The following is an 18,411-nucleotide window of genomic DNA, read 5'->3' on the forward strand; positions in this document are numbered from 1 at the left end:
TCAGATGCTTTTGCTTCAACACAAGAATAGCCCTGCAAGGAGGGCCATTTTGATTATAGCATGGTGGAGTAGAGAATAAGTCAATGACAATTTACATGACCTAAGTATAAGCTTGTCTGCACTGGTGTGGGAGATGGGATGGAGGCATTTAAAGTGAGGATTCTCCTGACAGTTGTGGAAATTGCACTGAGTAGGCATTTCCTTGTGCCTCTGTTCTTTGTGGAGGAGTTGGAAAGAGCTACCTTCTGGAGCTGTAACATACAGGCAAAGAGGAAGCTGTGACTGTCCCCAGACAATTCAACAGAGAGTATTTCTATTGATCACAGGGACTTGGACATTCTTCATCCTGCCCCTTAGTGCATATTGAGAAGATCTCCCCTCGGAGCTGTGTGTCATCTTGAAATACAGCCTCTTCATCCACAAAAGGATTTTTGACCTCGTGTGTTTCCTAAAGAGATGGGTTTAGGGCAAAGACTCTAATCAGGGCTGACTACTCTTTGCCAGAATGGTAATGGAAATGCCCACTCAGAAAATGGACATATTTCTATAGAGTGTGAATGTTCTTATGAAACTATTTTAGTGTCCTTGTTCATACCCTATGAAGGACATTTAAAGAACACAAGAAAAGTGATGCCCTGGCCAGAGATAGAAAGAAATAACGGGTGGATATGGGATTGAGGGAAAGAGAATGTGTAGTAAGAGGAAGTGATAGCTAGCTGTTTTATTTGAAATGATTGTTCATGTGTGTTTTGAGCCTGTATGTACTATATTACTCCAGAATGAATCTAGATAATAATGTCTATTCCTCATATAGTAATAAAATGGTAACCTGTTAATGACATTCTCATAAATCCATCATTTAGTTCTGGGGTTGAGTGAGTGGTCTTATAGATTGAATCCTTGCCTCCTGAGATCACTAGAAAGTTTTCCTGGGAACAGTCGGAGCAACTTTTTCTTCTGCCCCATGCTCTATTAGTACAAAGAGCAAACTCAGGTCCCCATGGTGCAGGAAACACTATATTTTTTAATTATTCTGGGTTCTTTTGACCACACAATAAGGCATAATATTCAAATAAGTGGCAAGAGTATCTCCAATGACCATTTGAACATAATATGATTAATGACCAATAAAGCTAAAGCTTTCATATTGGAAGCAATCCTGTTCACTCAACATCTAGCTTCTATATTTCTTGGTAATGGTTCCTACTCTAAACATAATAACTACCTTCTCCAGAGGAAATGGTGGTCTCACCTTAAAAGGAGACACACTAGGGGCGCCTGGGTGGCTCAGTCGGTTGAGCGACCGACTTCAGCTCAGGTCATATCTCACGGTTTGTAAGTTTGAGCCCTGCGTCGGGCTCTGTGCTGACAGCTCAGAGCCTGGAGCCTGCTTTGGATTCTGTGTCTCCCTCTCTCTCTCTGCCCCTCCCCCACTTGTGCTCTGTCTCTCTCAAAAATAAATTTAAAAATGTAATAAAAAAAAAAGGAGACACGCTAGTAGAGGCAATGGTCACACCTGCCTTCCTATGCATTAGCAGATACTTTATAAAAAGGACAAAAGGACACTGATGCTATTTGAGTCAGGAAGAATTTCTCATAACAGGTGCTTTAGAAACTCACAAGACAATGGCCCCTTCAGAAGGGCCTAATTCCTACAGAATTTCCACATGAGGACACATACCCTAGAGTCAAGCACAGCCTCTGATCGCCTTACACAAACATGAAGCTGTGATTCAGGAAGTTATTCTGTGCCTCTATTAGCACACGCCACCTTGCAGAGTACTTTAACCCACTGCTAGTAATCAAGGTGTGTTGCTCTTCCAGTCTAGATGACTTAAGTATGAAGGTACTGATCATTTATCAGGGAAAGAGAGAAGGTACTGAAACAGATTTTGAAAATAATTCATAGAAGAACATTATGGGAGAGAGAGACTAGGATCTATGCTAAACTGAACATCCATCCCCATTTGCCCATGAATGAGGTCATTGCCAGGATGTGGCACTTCCAGTGCTAAACATGGAAAGTTCTGCTCAACCGGGAAGAGACTTGGTCCTGACCAAAGTTCTGGAGACCATGCTCAGGTTCATTCAATGCATGAAGAATTCTTGGCCATCATTTTTGTGTATGTGTTGTTTTGCAATTTTTATCATTGGCATTTCACCCAGAAATTGGGTTTACCACCCATGAAAATCAGATGTTTTGGGGACCTCTGTGAAATGGGGACATGCATACTAGATAACTCTTCCTTGTGGAACAAAGGAGCCATTTTGGAAAGAGCCTACCCTGGGGGCAGACAGTCCACATGCAGGGCTGCTGCCAGGACAGGGGCTCATTGATTTCAGGGGAGGGAAGATTCTACCTATCACGGAGTCTCAAATCATATTCTCTCCTGTTCAGATTCCTTGGATGTGGAGTTAAAGATGAAGGGACATTGGGAAAAAAAAACCCTTCCCTTTATCTTCATTCCCTCAGCTATGTCTTAGATCTTTTCTCAGGTGGTATTACTTCAGTCACTGACATGCTGAAGAATGGCTCACCAAGGAGGCTCATGTTGGCTAGGGCAAGGTAGAAACAACTGAAAAATGTCTTATATTTCAATCCTTAAATGTGAGTTATCCATACAATGGGATATATTTTGGTAGTAAAAGTAACTAAATACTAGTACATGCTAGAACATGGATGCAACTTGAAAACATCATTCTGAGTGAAAAAAGTCATTCCCAAAAGATGTCCTATTGTGCAATTCCATTTATATGAAATGTCCAAACTGGGGATGCTATGGGGACAGAGTGTAGGTCATTGATTACCAGAGGCTGAGCAAATTGGTGGGAAATGGAAGATGAATGCCAATAGTTACAGTGTTTCTTTTTAGGACAATAGAAATGTGATAGCAGTGATGTTTTCTCAATTTGGAGAATATACTAAGAGCCATTGTTTTAAACTTGTGAGTTGTATGCTATCTAAATATAACTGAAAAAAACCCTTACCGCACCCCCCCCCAATAAACCAAAAAAGAGAAAGTTGGAAACTGGATTTAATAAGACAACATCAATTCTGGAAAACTGAATTCAAGCCAGGCTGCACTGGTGTGTGAGATGGAGCCATTTAAAGTGAGGATTCCCTGGGAATTGCAGGAAGTGCACTGCAGAGGCACTTCCTGGTCCTTAGTTCCCCCCATTGCAGAGTTGGAAAGAATCACTTTCTAGGACCATATCAAAGGCGCAAATAGGCTCTGTCATTTCCCAGACAATTTGGCAGAATGTGTTTCATTTTACTTTATCTTGAGAAGGAAGAGGAACAGAGACCTGAATTCTCAAGACCATGCTGCATGAAGTCCCTCTGCACAGGGTTGGAAGCATCTTCAGAGCAAGGAGGGAGCCTGTGAGTACAGAGAAGGTTTTGGTCTCACTTCCCCATAAACTTGAACCACTGTGGAGAGTATTACTACTAGCATATGAGCAACAGTAATAATCAGCCTCATCTTCAGCCTGGAGCCCAGAGATGGTCAAGGAGGCCGTGTTGCCAGACTTGGAGCCAGAGAAGCGATCAGGGATCCCTGAAGGCCGGGAATTTACACTATAAATCAGGAGTTTGGGGGATGTGCCTTCGAGCTGTTGGTACCAGGAGACGTCATTATATCTCCCAATGTCATTGCTGGTGCCAGCACAGGAGATGGTGACTGTGCGTCCCAGATCCCCGGACACTGAGGGAGGCTGATTCAGGGCAGACTGAGCCCAGGACCCTGAAAAGAGAAAGAACATACTCTAGTGAGTTCAGTGCTGGGGGCCCAAGTGAGTCTGAAGAGCAGACAAAGATCAGTCCAGATGTCCCTGTGGACTCTTCCTTGAAGGCCGCACCTGTGTCCTGAGTGAGGAGACCGAGGAGGACCAGAGCCCAGGCCATGGTGCAGATGCCCCAACAGCACTGCCTTCTGAGACCCCAACCCTGGGCCTGGCTCCCCAAGACCTCTCTTATCCCCTTCCCCTTGCTCAGAGGAGGGAGGGGCCTCCATGCAAATGTGCTTCCTGCACCTGCCTCTCTTCAACCCTCTGACCTGGCTCTTTATTCTAGATACTTTTGCATCCCTGGGCAGCAGAGCTTACTCAGGACTTAAAAATCTTTAACATATTATCAGTCAGGTCATACTGAGCTCATGACAGTGCCCTGGAAATAGATCCAACCCATAGATATCCTTACATTTCCTGTGATGAGAATCTGGTGGTTCCTAAGTAAGGAATCCCAGGGCTTCTCCTCCAGATGTGTGACTCAGCTGTGGGGCCAGGATGACAAGCCGGCTGAATGAGATCCAAATGCTCCATTTCCTGGGCCTAAAGGTGGAGTTGGGGGCCATGATTCCCCCTCACCACCTTTTTATGCCCTCAGGATGGGTCCTCATGCATCACTCCATCCTATGTCTCTGTGGTGGTTTGAGACTGAGGCTGTGGCTGAAACCTGGGTTGTTTTTCAGCACTTTGAGAAGATGATATTGGGGAGGACAACACTTTGAGGCCTCAGAGGGGCTCAGTGGGAAGGAACTCTTTACATTTCATATGGACAGCTTAAGTCACAGAAAATCCCTTCTCTAAATCCAGGCCCTCGCTGCCCCCCCGAAGGTGCATTGCAGGCACCAGGGAAGGGAAGGCAGCTGGAAATCCCTCCTCTCCTCCCACTGTGGTCTTCCCTCCCCCATCCAACTCAGTACCACACCCCCTGATCCTTTCTATTCCCTGGTAGCACATTTCCTTTGGTCCAGGAACTTTCTCCAGAATGGAATGTGCCATCGGCCACACCAGGTGGCCCACCGCTCACCTCACGACTATTCAGCATGTCCCACCACAGCTTTGGCTTAGGAGTCTTGCTTGTGAGGCATCTCTGGGCTCAGGGAGGAGTCAACATTAGATGTTAAATAAACAAACCCCAGTAGAAAGGCTGAGTGAGAAAAATGAGAACAGGTAAAGATAGATTGGCTTCTCAAAATGTAGGGGAAAAAAAAATACTGTCTAAAGAAGAGAAAGCTCTGTAGGATTGAAAGCCACCTAATGGAAAGCAGAAGGTGAATTCTACTGTTTGAGGATGTGGGAAAAGGGGATCGGGTCAGGTTTGGCCTGAGGGCCCAGCTCCAGGGATCTCTCCTCAGGGCACGTTTTAGTGTCACAGGGAATATGGGACTTTCTTCCTAACGTCCTCTTTGTGCACATTGAGAAAGCCCCACTTCCAAGATATGCACCTTCCTGAGGTAAAGTTTCTTCCATAGACAGAGAGTTGCTTAATCCAGTAGTGCTTTCTAGAAAAGAATCAGTTTGGGGTAAAAACTCTAAGCAGAACTGACTAAAACTCATGTATAAACTATGGAAAATCCTCACCTCAATTCTCTTTTCATTTAGAAAATACTCACCCTCTTCACAAGGCTTTCAGTCATGATGTGATCTATCTGCTGTCCCCACAGCTTCCCATGCATCTCCCTGCTCTGAGTCTCCAGTCAACCATTGCCCAGCCCACTAGATTTCTTTCCGTTTTCATTGGCCATAGTCCCTCTACCTCAGCACCTTTACACAGGCTACTCCTCTGCCTGAAATGCCCATATCTTTATACCTCACATGTCTGGATCTTTCTGAGGACACAGAAACGTGCCCCAACAGCCCAGTTAGTAATCCTACCCGTGGAATGAATTAAGTGGGGAAGTTGAGCTAAGGTATTTGCCCAAAGAGTTTCCAGCTGCATTCAGGCAAGTTACAAAAAAATATTCCCAGCCAGGTCTGAGGAGAAGGCCACAAAATAGAACTGTAGTTTTGTTATATGTCACCCTGGCAAATGCCACACTTGGTGTTGTGCCTTTTACTCTCTTGGTTTCTTTCTGCAGTCACCCATGGCTTGGAGGAAGGCAGGGGCAGAGGACCTGCTCTTTCCCACATTACCCCTTCCCGGAAAACACAATTCTGGCTGCACAGAAGGCTGAAGACTTATTCATCCCTGCTCTGAATGAAGAGGATGACCAAAGGCTTCCAGTCTAACTGAGCTCTAGTAGCCCCTTTTCCAGAAACCAAAACCTGGCTGGAAACATGGCATTCCCTTTCCACCTCTCCTTAGGGTGGGTGCTCACACCTCTCTCTGTCCCCAGCCTCTGCAGTGGTCTGAGATTGGGTCTGGGACTAAGTTTTAGGGTTGTTTACTGTATTGTGCAGAGAAGGGACAAGAGACTTAAGAGTTTTCCCCCTTAGGAGGAAAGGGGAGAAAGAAGCTGATGCCTGGAGAAACCTCAGCAGGACTTTGGGGATGGGGTTTGGTGGGGGGATGTCATTGCAGTCCCCAAATCTAGGCTCTTGCTGCCCCCTGGTGGCTTAGCTGAGACAGCCCAAAACCAAGAATAAGGAGGAGACTAGGGAATCGGCTTCACCTCCCTTCCACCCTTTCTCCCCCTCCTTCCAAAATGGAATTTGCTCCCCACCCACCACCCCTGATGTCTGTGTAATGCACTCTATGCTCCATGGATAAGTTCCTGAAGCTCCATCTAGAGTAGAATCTGTCACCTGACACACCCCCAGCTCAGGACCACTAGCTTCCCCAGGGACCCTTGTCAATGGATCACTACCTGGGAGGCAGGTCTCTATTCAGAGCAAGAGGAATGTGGAATAAAAATTGAAGCCAATCCTGGCAGTAGACATGCAAGAGAGAAATGGGACAAAGAGAAAACATTTTGGAGTTTTTAAATGTCTGACATAAAACTCAAGAGGGGAGAAACTGAGGAGGTTCTAGGAACCCTGGAAAAGATTTTGTGTTCTCAGCAGGTGAGGAGGAGTTGGACAGGGCTCAAAGGAGCCTCAGCCTGAGGGTCTAGGTCTAAGCACCTCCTGTCAGAAGGGAGTCCTGTCTGGGAAATCTCGGACTCTAGTTCCACCCATGAAGAGATGTGTGAGTTTTTTTTTAACACAAAGTTGTATGTAGGGAATTGAGAGCTAAACTGTGGCTCTAGAGATATCAGGTGTAATCATTTACAAGTTCTGTAATTGTTATCACATTTGGGGAAAGGTCCTATACAAATATGGTTAAATTAGGATCTTGAGATGGGAAGAGTGTCCTGAATTGAGATAAGAAAAGGGCCTGGATATATATCACAAGTGTTCCTATGAGAAAGACACAGGGAGATTATACACACACACACACACACACACACACACACACACACACACAAACACACCGGAGATGACCATATGAAGGAGAAGGCAGAAATTGGAGTGATGGAGCCACAAGCCAAGGAATTATGGCCACCACCAGCAATAGGAAAAGGCAAGGAATGGATCTACTTAGAGCCTCTGGAAGAAGTTTGGCCCCCCACTAACACGTTGATGTTGGCCCAGTGTTGGTGATTTCTGACCTCTGGCCTCCTGAACTGTGAGGGAATAAATTTCTTTTGATTATTGCTGTCCAGTCTGTGATTTGTCACAGCTGCCACAGGAAACTCATACATAAAGTCAGTACTCTACTCTGGAATGACTGGACATTGCAGATCTGGCTTCCTAAGGAGTTTGTTACTAGAGTTAGAGCTCTCAGCCTCCCAGTCTCCCTGCTCCCCTTCCTTACTTGCTCTGATCACAGGGTGGGCGGTACTTTTTTGGTGGTCCATCTGTCTTGCCCTGAGGGGCTCTGTAGTCTTGACCATTTCCAACACCCATGAAGGTCAGGCATCCTTGCTGGTACCTCTCCCTTTGCCACTCACTTGACTTCTACGTTTAAGCCTCACCAACAGGCTTCTATCACTTCCAGGTCCTGCCATCTCTATTGCTACCACAGAACCCCCTTCTTCCCTGCCTCCCCAACCTGGCCCTAGCTTAGAGGAGAGCCACCCACTGAACTTTTTGATGATCCTGGTGCTTCTCTGCCAGCACATTCCTCATTGCTCAAGTAAATGCTGTGTCTGCCAGGCCCTCCTGAGAATCATCTACCCTGGGGAGCTGTCCAGCCTTACCTGGTAGAGCCACTCCTGCCAAATGCTTCTGAAGCCATCATTTTCTCAGTCTTTCTAAGGGTCATCGTCCTGGCGGTGAGCTTGCAGATTGTCTCAACATCCTTGGCAGTTAAGAGTGCTTCTAATAGGGCTTCTAATAATAAACTCCCTTCATCCAAACTGAGTTTCTGCCCCTTGATCCTGCACCCTCACAATCCAGCCCTGTGCATGCTCTTCCAGTTCCTACCGTATATAATTGATTGGTTGTGCAGCTCCTATGCCCCTGTACACCCTCTTGTCCTGGTTTTGTGCTGACATAATCCTACTTATTGGCCCACAGGCCTGCATGACAGGAAGGGATGGATCCACTCCCCGCCGGGGGGTGGTGAATATTATTTCAGAGCACAAACTTCTGTACCATCTCCAAGCAATGGCAGGGTAGGGATGAGCCCTAAATTAAGAGGGGGTCACTTCTGTCAGCTTGTATATCTCAGGGGAATTATTGATTCAAGACTTTTGGGCTCTTGGATCCACATGGCTCCTTCTTGTGGCTCAGGACCTGTAGTTATCCATTCAGGGCCCTGACTGGCATATAGCAAAGCTGCCTGGTGGAGAGATCACTGCTTTCTGGAGGTCTGCTACTCTGAGGACTGAGTTCTGGGCCTCAGCTTTCCCCTACCTCTGCACAGGTAGGATGCCTTTTTCAACTAATAAGGAGGACTTTTGGCTTTCATTCGAGGCCTGTCCTTGCTGATTTGTACTCCCAGCCTTTTACGTTTTGCAAATTATCAATTGCACTTAGCAAGACTCTTATAACAGTGAAAGCAGTAGGGTTGTCCCCACACTCTTCAAAAGTACCCGTTTCCTTGTATTTCTCAATTGCCTGACACGTGGCCCTGCTTTTGCATATTGTCCTACAGGTAAACCACCTCTGTTCCCCTCCAGTAAAAATTTAAACAATTACATTACTCTATGTTCTCCTATCCCTAAACCCCTAGTTGGAGTCTTCATTGCTCCAGAATCTCATTTCCGTGTCTCCTTTCTCAGACATACCTGCCCCTAGAGTAGTTCAGGACTGTCCTAGTTTTAGGCCTGACTGCTCCCTGTCCTGAAATACCCATAAGTCTCAGGCAAACCAGGCTAATTAGTCACCCTCGTGATGCCACCTGTCGTGGGCCAGGTCTTCCTGGACACCGATGCTGAGGTGGAAGTGAGCACATAGAAGAGTGCTGTTGGTGTCACCCCTGCCCCATGCAAAGGAAGAGAAGAAGCAGGATCAGGGAATGAGCCCCCGTGGTGTGACACTTCAGCCCCTCCCAGGGGCACTCGCCCAGTCAGAGACGGACATGCAGAAGACAAAAGGAGGACAGTGCCTGAGAAGAATAAAGGGGAGAGAGAGCAGGAGTCAGCAAGGAGAGCCTACAGACAGCAGTGGAGATGTATCCCCTGAGAAGAGAGAAGGGTGCAGAAGGAGGATTAGAGAGTAAGAGCCTCCAAACTCAGAGCAGCAGTGAGAAAATCTCAACCTGCCCGTTGGGGAGCTCCAGAGCAGAGGTAAGCATAGAGAAATCCCAGTTTTGAGAATCGGCGAGGCCTTTCACATTGACATGCTCAGTCACTGCCAGGCAACTGCCCAGGAAGCACATCCCTTAACTAGAAAGCTAAGGCAGATCCTGAAGATACCTGTACTGACATCCTGGAGGCAGGTTTCCTTAGGCAGGCAGATCTGAAAGGCTCATCTGTGGTTGCCCTACTTGGGCTATGGTGTAGTCTTAGCCAACTCCAGGGGCGTTTCTGGAGCTGAGACAGCCCTTCGCGTGTTCCCATATTACAGCAGGACAGCCTGGACTGTATACTGGTGCATCCAACAATCACTACATGCAGGCTTCTCCGGAGAGGGACATGACTTTGAGAGGGCAAATCCCTCCTGGGAGAGAAGTTTCAGGAGAACACTGGAAGGTGAGGACTCTCTGTCCCTCCAGCATCAGGGATGACATGACTTTCATGGAATCTGGGCCACTCATCATAGCATCCGCTTCATTGGCCCAGCAGCAAATGGTCATTTTCACTTCTCTCAGTCAACAAGCTCCTATAAAGGCTAGGGATGAGAAGTCTTATGGAGCAGGGAACACACAGAACATTTCCACTATAACATACTACACATTTAAAAACTTCAAGCATGTGAACCCCTTGTTCAACTTGGGAAGCGTCTCAGGAATTGGGGGCGGGGGGAAGAGCCTGCAAAACTCATGTGTCTGTTGCTATAGGCATGTTTAGAAATCAGCATATCCTCAGAAATTGAATAACAATAAAATGCCTGTGCATAAATAACAGGGTCAGAGACCTGCCACCAGACTGGAAGTTGTGCTGGATGGGGTGCCAACCCCCGTTGTCTGGGGTCCACAAGGCAGAGGTCCCATGGAGGTCAGTAGAAGGTACTGGATGCTTCCTGCAAGAAGTAAGCAGAGGGTTTCTCTTTAGTGATATATAACTGGTGGATTTTCAGGCACTCCAAGATACAGGAATCACTATCTTATTTAATTTGTTCAAGAATAATTTGCCCACACAATCAATCACGATGCAAACATAAGAAGTACAATGGTTTCAAATTAAGAAATAAAATGATAATTTGAATTAGACATGATTTATAACCTATAAAAACAAAGTGAATTTCCTGGATGACATTAAAAACTAATTTGCTGTACACCTGAGTTTTATCAGTGGGAGGGCATAAAACAAAGGAAGCTTGTACAGTACAAATTAAAAGGGCACAATAGTTGGGGAAGATCTCAAAATGTATGATATGCAGATGTATCACATTCTTACCATCACTATAACAATCTATCATAAGCTTAGGGGCTTAAAATAATAGAAAATTATTTTCTTACAGTTCTGGGAGCCCAGATTCCAAAATGAGGCTGACAGGACTGAAATCAAAGAGTCAGATGGGCTGGCTCCTTCTGGAGTTTCCAGGGGAGCATCGGATATCTCACTCTTCCAGCTACTAGAGGCCACCAGAATTCCACGTAGCTGGTAGCTATGTGATGCTAGTTGCTGCTCTGTGGTCACCATGCTTTCTCCTTTTCCGTCCTCAGGTCTGCCTCTGAGGTCTGCCTTCCTCTTAGAAGGACACTCATGATTACATTCTGGAGCACCAGATAATCCAAGATAACGTGCCTTGACTTTCTGTTAGTCAGGGTTCTCCAGAGGAGCAGAACCAATAGGAGATACATAGATCCACATACATATATGATTATGTGATTCTGGAGGGTGGGAATTTCCACAATCTGCAAGCTTGGAGACCCAGGGAAGCTGTTCAGTCTGAGGCTGAAGATCAGAAAACCAGAAATGCCGATGTTGCAAATCCCAGTCCGAGAACAGAAAAAGATGGTGTAAGACGTTCCAGCTCAATAGTGAGACAGGAAAAAATAAAAGTCAAGTTCCTCCTTCCTCGGCCTTTTGTTCTATTCAGGCCCTCAATGGATTGGAAGGTGCCCACCCATATGGGGGAGAGCATCCCACTTTGCTGGGTCCACCAGTTCAAATGCTAATCCCTGGAATTCATCTGGAGACACCCTCACAGACATACCAGAAAATCATGTTTAATTTGGTCTCCCCATGGCCAGTGAGGTCAGCATGTAAAATGAACTGACACAGTCCCTACCTCAAGATCCTTAATCACATCTGCAAAGTGCCTTTTACCGTAGAGGTAACATTCACAACTTCCAAAGGTTAGAACTGGATATCTTTGGGGGCTAATACTCAGGCCACCACACCTACTGAGGTGCATGTGCAGGAAACACTCTGAGGGGCTGTTCTCAATCTGTTTTGCACAGTCGTGCCCTAATATATTCCAGAAACGGGAGCTCTCTGCAACCAATGTTTAGAAGTCACTATTAAATGGCCTGTTGTTTTCTTTAGCTAATTCCAATACTCAGGGAAACCTGGGAGGCTATTTGTACTGTTTGAGCCTCCACAAAGGGAGAACTCCAGGAAAAGAAAAGTTCCAGAAATACCCACTGGTACAATCCTGTCCTGTTCACAGTCGAGCTCGTAGTGCTCTTGTCATTACCTAAGCAATGAGCCATCCAGCCACCCCACTTGCTATTGCTTCCATTCAAAGAAGTATTAACAGGACGTTTTCCTTACACAATTAAAGAAATTTTAGGAAATCGCCTATGTATTCTCACACTTGTCCCCAGCAGGTTTATTTTTTAAGGCTTCCATTCCTCCCATCGCAGGCATGGAGGGGTTTCCAGTGTGAAGTCCCCAGGACATCCTGGGCAGTGCCTCTCAACCTCCTGCTCCTTCCTCCTTTGATGTCTGCAAAGATGCCAGGCCCAGCCCCTGGCCAGAGTTACAGAAACAAAGGACAAAATGACCAGGATGTGATGCCACCAGGGAGAGGAGAGGCCTCTCCCGCCAGTCCCTGTGAAGTGGCTGCTTCTCTGGGAGGAGAAAATAAGAAGCATGAAGCACCACTGGAGGCCCAGATCTGTTTGCAAGTTCCCTAGTGGACTGAGCAAACATTAATGATACACGGGGATGTGCTTATTTCTTTTCTTTCATCTAGCTGGATAACTGGAATCAGGCCAGGAGAGTGGCACACCAGACAAAACCACCAGCTTTTTTTTTTTTTCCACGGATGGGACAAAAGAACCAATTGGGAAATATTTCACTGAAATGAAGAGGCCAATGCATGTGCAAAGCTTGGTACAGGGACAGTGGGTTGGGGTCTGTGGGAAGGCAATTCTGTACAGAGCCCATCCCTCTGGACAGGTCTGTCCCTCTAATTCTCCCCCATTTCTGTCCCAGGAAGTACTGTTGGAGCGTCAGGTCAAAGGAGAGACCCTAAAGGGAGGGTCTCATCTATCCCTCCTTCTCTTTATTCCTTCTGCAAATCTTGAAGGCTTTCTTGTTACCAGAGCTTTGGCAATGGACTTGCAGAAGAATGACCCCAATAAAGGGCCATCTTGAACAGAATGTGGTGAAATCAAAGTTGAATACATGGGTGTCGCCTGTGATATGGACCAGTTGGTTTAGGGGGAATTTAACTATCAGTTTGTGCTTGGAGCATCTTGAATGCACCAGACAAGACTCTTTGGATCCCCTGCTCGTGACTTCCATGCATCGGATGGCATCCATATTCTGGGCCCTGTTACTCAGAAGAGACGGTCTTATTTTCCCAGAGACCTGTGACCCAGAGAGGATTCCTTGTGTCCTTCATTAAGAGCCAGAAGAAGAATTCAGAGAGAAACCCAGCCACAGAAGCAGAAATGTCCCGGTACAGAAAGAAGCAGGGATAAGAGTAGGGAAAAGTCCCATGAGCTCAGAGCAGAGTTTGCTCTCACTTCCCTGGTGGGCTAAGTACTAGCGCTCAAATATGACACATAGTCATAATCTGCCTTGTCCTCAGGGTGGAGCCTGGAGATGGTAGGGAAGCTGGGCTGCTGGATCTCGAGCCAGAGAAATGGTACGAGATTCCAGAAGGCTAAGAACCGACAGTATCAATTGGAGTTTAGAGGCAGTGCCTGGGCCTCATTGGTGCCAGGACACCTCATGATATCCCCAGGCTCACTGCTGCTTCCAGAGCTTCTGTCTCAGAGCCCTGGATGCTGAGGAACATTGAGTCAGGGCAGACTGAGCCCCAAGCTTGAAAGCAAAAACAAAGATAGTTGGTAAGTTTAGGACCAATGCCCTAATTGAGCAAGAATAAGTTCACCCAAAAACAACAATGGAGTATTTCATTTAGAGCCCACCTCCTGAGCCCACAGCTGGGCAGGACGGCCCTGGGTGGGGTTGTTTATCCCACCAGGCTGCCCAGTTTTGGAATGGAGACTGGAGAGTGGGTTTCATGCCTATCTGCTCACCGAGCCTTGACCATTTTCACTGCCCTATCTGGTTCCAGACCCTGAGTCTGGGGCCCTCCAAAATGTTGTGCTTCCTGGGACCCTCGACAGGAAGGTATGGTTGAAAGATCTGTTTCAAAATAGATCTGAGGCAGAGTCCCAAGGGAAACAGAGCTGCTGAGCAGAGGTTACTCAAAGGAGAAGAGCTGAAACCACAGGACTCCAGAACTGTAAGTCCAAGTTCATTCAGGGGTTCCACAACAGTCCAAACAAACGTTCATGATATATATATCTATATAGTAAGTCATTCCTTCATCTCTTTCTGTCATTGAAATCTCAGGAGCAGTTTAGAGCACCAGTGAGCCTAACCCTCACACTCCCTAGGAGACCGGGCAGAGCCCTGGATGGTGGTGAGGGACCCTGGTGCCCAAACAAGGGCTCCTTGCTGTGTCCCTGATTGTGGCTGCATCTGCCATACAGAGGTAAACACACTGCTTACCGTGGCTTCTCCTAGGCCACAGTCCTAGCAACACTACCACCCTCTCCCCTACCCTTGGAAACGGGTTGTGTCGGACTCATCCCTGTCTTACCTGCTGTGATGCACATAATAAATAGATGCCCAGGGGCTCAATCTCCAATATGGTGGCCACTAGCCACACGTGGTTATTAAGCACTTGAAATATATCTAGTGACCCTGTGGAATTGAATTTTTAATTTAACTCGATCTAAATTTAAATTTAAAATATGACCATTCGGTTATCGTTTGGAGCAACTTGAGTATGTGAATGAATCTACTTTTTCAACCAAATTTTATGAAATCTAAATACAGATCAAGCATTACTGATGAAAATTTAGCCATGAACTGAGATTGCAATGAACTGAGAAAGATTTAGAAGACTTAGTACCAAAAGAATGAAGGTAAAATATCACAGTAATGATGTTTAAAATATTGACTATATGTTGAAATAGTAATATTTTGAATTCATTATAACCCAATATGTGTTCTACATTTAATAATAAAATATATTATTGAAATTAAAAAAGAAATTCTTGCCAGAGTCCTCCCCTTTTAGAGACCATATTCCAGACACATCATTATGCATCCAAAAGAGTGTTTGCCCATATAAATTAGGCATAATTCATTAGTCCCAGATTTTAATGCTGTGTTCATAATTCTCTGCCTCAGCACGCCCAAAGTATTATAAAGTCCATGAAAGCATTGCTAGGTAGTTATTGAATGAATAGAAGAAAATAAATATTACATATATTTATGATTGTATATGAAGAGGATTATATTGTATGTGCTTAGCTGTACTTGATTATTTTTTTTACACCTAACAGTGGAGACGTTGCAAATTTAACACGGTGCCTGAAGACTTCTTAGATATTTTTTTTCATATTTGCTTCTCTCTCATTCTTCCTAATGTCAAGGGGTCAAGATGAAGTTCCAGGTGTTACCTTTGACCCTCACTCACCCTTATGACCTGAATCCTCTCCAAAAGCAAGCCCTGCTGTTCTACCTCCAGGATGTCCTCAAAACCAGAGAGGCAAGCCAGGATCTCCCACGAGAACCACATAGCAACCATAGGGACCTTGAAATGTACCTGAGGTTATGTCATAACCCTACTCACAAACTCTGTATTAGCATGGCTTGTAGGAGATTCAATAATAATATAACTATATAAATAGAAAAGAATCACCACCAAGCATCTCACCACTTGGGAAAAGCCATGTTTTTATTGTTTTGTAAACAACTGTTCCAAGTCAGCTGTTCTCAAACTTTTTGGTTCCAGTATCTTTTTATACTCCTAAAGATTATGGAGTTACCCCCAAAGATTTTGTTCGTGTGGATAACATCTTTCAACGTTTACCAGATTAATTAAAATTGAAAAACATTTTTAAAATGTTTACTTTAATTATACATAACAATACTAAGCAAACCACAGGTAAATAAATATAATTTATACGTATTTTATTATATGCAAGTGTACCTCAGATATATTGTCAGTTCAGTTCCAGACCACTGTAATAAAGTGACTATCACTAAATTAATATCACAAATATCAATAAAGAGAGCCAAATGAATTTTTTGGTTTCCCAGTGCATATGAAAGTTATGTTTACATCATACTGTAGTCTATTAAGTGTGCAATAGCATTATGTCCAAAAAAACAATGTACATCCCTTAATTAAAAATACTTTATTGCTCAAAACAGCTAACCATCATCTGAGATTTCAGTGAGTTGCAATCATTGTCGCCACAAAAATATAATAATAATGAAAAAAGTTTTCAATATTGTGAGAATTACCAAAATGGGGCACAGAGACACAAAGTAAGCAAATGCTATTGGAAAAATGACGTAGATAGACTTGCTCAATGCAGGGTCATCACAAACCTTCAATTTTTAAAAACAAACAAACAAAACCAAAAACCCAGTATCTGCAAAGTACAATGAAATGAAATAGGACTGTATTCAAAGACTAGAAAAAAAAAATGAGGCATTGAATTTTTTTTCCTTTCCGCAAATCTTTTTAATGTCTGGCTTACTGTAAAACTGTTGGATGTGCACATTGACTTCTGCACTAAGTCTGTTGCAACATGTTGCGTTGGTTGACGTGTGTAAAGAAAAGCTTCCCTCACAGAGATTGGAGGCACAGAGGAACCCTTTGTACTGAAGCGATCCCAAGAAAGAAGTGCATGAAGGTGTGAGGCCTGGTTTTAGGGCAGTGGTCAGAGAGCAGAGGGGAGGGGCTAGTGTGGGGCAGAAGAATGGTCAGTCACCTAAATGTTCCCCTGGCTGATGCCCATGAACTAAGAGAAGTATGACAGCAGGGACACTGAAAGCTTAAGAGCAAAGTCTCCTACCTCTTGCTATTCCCATAGTGAAACTTGCTGAGCTTTCTCACAAGAGGCTTTAACAATGGATTTGAGCTTAAAAATAGGATTGGAAGTCTCCTTATTTGAGGACAGTAGAGGATGCATCCTGTGATGACTTTTGCATAATCTCTTCCCCTAGAATTTAGGAAGACCTGTGATTTGCTTCTACTCAATAAGCACTGCAAAGGTGATGAGTTGTCTCTCCTTGATTAGGTTACATTAAATGGAAAACATGGCTGGATGTCACTCCTGTGATTACATTATGTGCTGTAAGATTCCCTCTTAATGAGATTTTGCTATTTACACCAACGTGGGTGAACCTAGAGGGCATTGTGCTAAGTGAAATAAGTCAGACAGAAAAAGGAAAACATCATATGATTTCACTTATACGAGGAATCTAAAAATACAAAACAAATGGAAAAAACAACAACAACAAAAAACAAAACTACAGAGAATAAGCTGGTAGTTGCTAGGTAGGGGCTAATCGGTGATGGAAAGTGGGAGGTATAGACTTTGAGTTATGGAATGCATAAGTCATGGGGATGAAATGTATAGAATAGGGAATACAGTAGGGTATTGTAAAAGTCTTGTACAGTGACAGATGGCAGTTACACTTGTAGTGAGCAGAGCAAAATGTATAGAGTTGACAAATCACTATGTTGCACACCTGAAACTAATATAACATTATGTGTAAACTACACTATGTTTAAAAATATAATATCTTATACATTACTACATATTATATGTAATATAATAAATACAAGTAACATATAATAAAAGTAGAATAATATATATTTTTAGAGATTCCATCTTAGCAAACTGGAAAGAGGTCCCCCTGCTGGTCAGGAAGAAGCAAACAGCCATGCCTATGGAGAGAGCCATGTGGCAGGATGCTGTGGGCCACCTCTAGAAACCAGAAACACCGACAGCCAAAGGCCCTCAGAAAGCCAGGGCTTCAGTCATATAGCAGCAAGGAAATGAATTCTGCCAATCAACTTGCAAGCAGATTTTTTTCTCAGTTGAGCTACTGGATAGAACGCAGCAGCCACCATACTTTCATTTCGGCTTGGAGAGACACCGAGCAGGAGACCCTGCTAAACTGATCCAGGGAAAGTGGAGTAATAAATGAGTATTGTTTCAAGCCACTAGATTCGTGGTGGTTTACTACCCAGCAATGGAAAACTGGATAATAATTCCTGGATGGTCTGGGTCACTTTGGTCTAAACCAGGTAGAGACAGGTAAGATGGAGGGAGACTTTTGTTGCTGAGTGCTGGAGTGCCCGGACCCATGGACCCATACTGAGGTGCAGAGGGATGTATTCAGGTGACATGGTCCCTGAACTGTCTCAGCCCAATGAGAAGCCCTTGTTCTTTCCATAGTCTTACCACTGAAGAGGGAGACAGTCTGCATCCCAAGGCCCAGAAGAAGGAGGGAGCTTTTATTTTTGCGAAGCTTTGTCCCCTGGGAAACTGTTTTTCTTTCCCACATCATCATAAAGAGCAACAGGAATTGTATGGGGTCCCCTTCCTGAAGCACCTAAGCCCCTGGGGTGATGAGCGGAAAGGACAGGAGAAATCACAGCCTGACTGCTTGGTTGGTGTAAAGGTCTGGAACACTGCAGGTTTTAATCTTCATCTTTAATAGTTTTCATCTTTGATCTTTTAAGCTTCAATTCCCAGTGGGCTTGGAGCACCGCAGATAAATGCTATGACTATCAGTGATAATCAGCCTCGCCCGCAGG

General features: G+C 44.7%; 1 long non-coding RNA gene and 1 gene segment (V, D, J or C); one reads left to right on the forward strand and one right to left on the reverse strand.

Annotated features, from left to right (window-relative positions):
* Positions 1-3,966, reverse strand: part of LOC109277418 (immunoglobulin lambda-1 light chain-like) — a 287,721-nt gene extending 283,755 nt beyond the window's left edge. The window contains 2 exon segments of the V gene segment in view: positions 3,439-3,743; positions 3,859-3,966. Of these exon segments, the coding sequence occupies positions 3,439-3,743; positions 3,859-3,904 (351 nt within the window).
* LOC109277429 (uncharacterized) lies at positions 1,563-11,390 on the forward strand. The gene is made up of 2 exons (XR_002085146.2): positions 1,563-3,382; positions 5,862-11,390. It is a non-coding gene; the product is annotated as an uncharacterized LOC109277429 (long non-coding RNA).
* Positions 11,391-18,411: the final 7,021 nt, after the last annotated feature.

This window comes from Panthera pardus, unplaced genomic scaffold (genome assembly GCF_024362965.1).
Source record: "Panthera pardus isolate Hobbes unplaced genomic scaffold, ASM2436296v1 HiC_scaffold_15, whole genome shotgun sequence".
Lineage (NCBI taxonomy): Eukaryota > Metazoa > Chordata > Mammalia > Carnivora > Felidae > Panthera > Panthera pardus.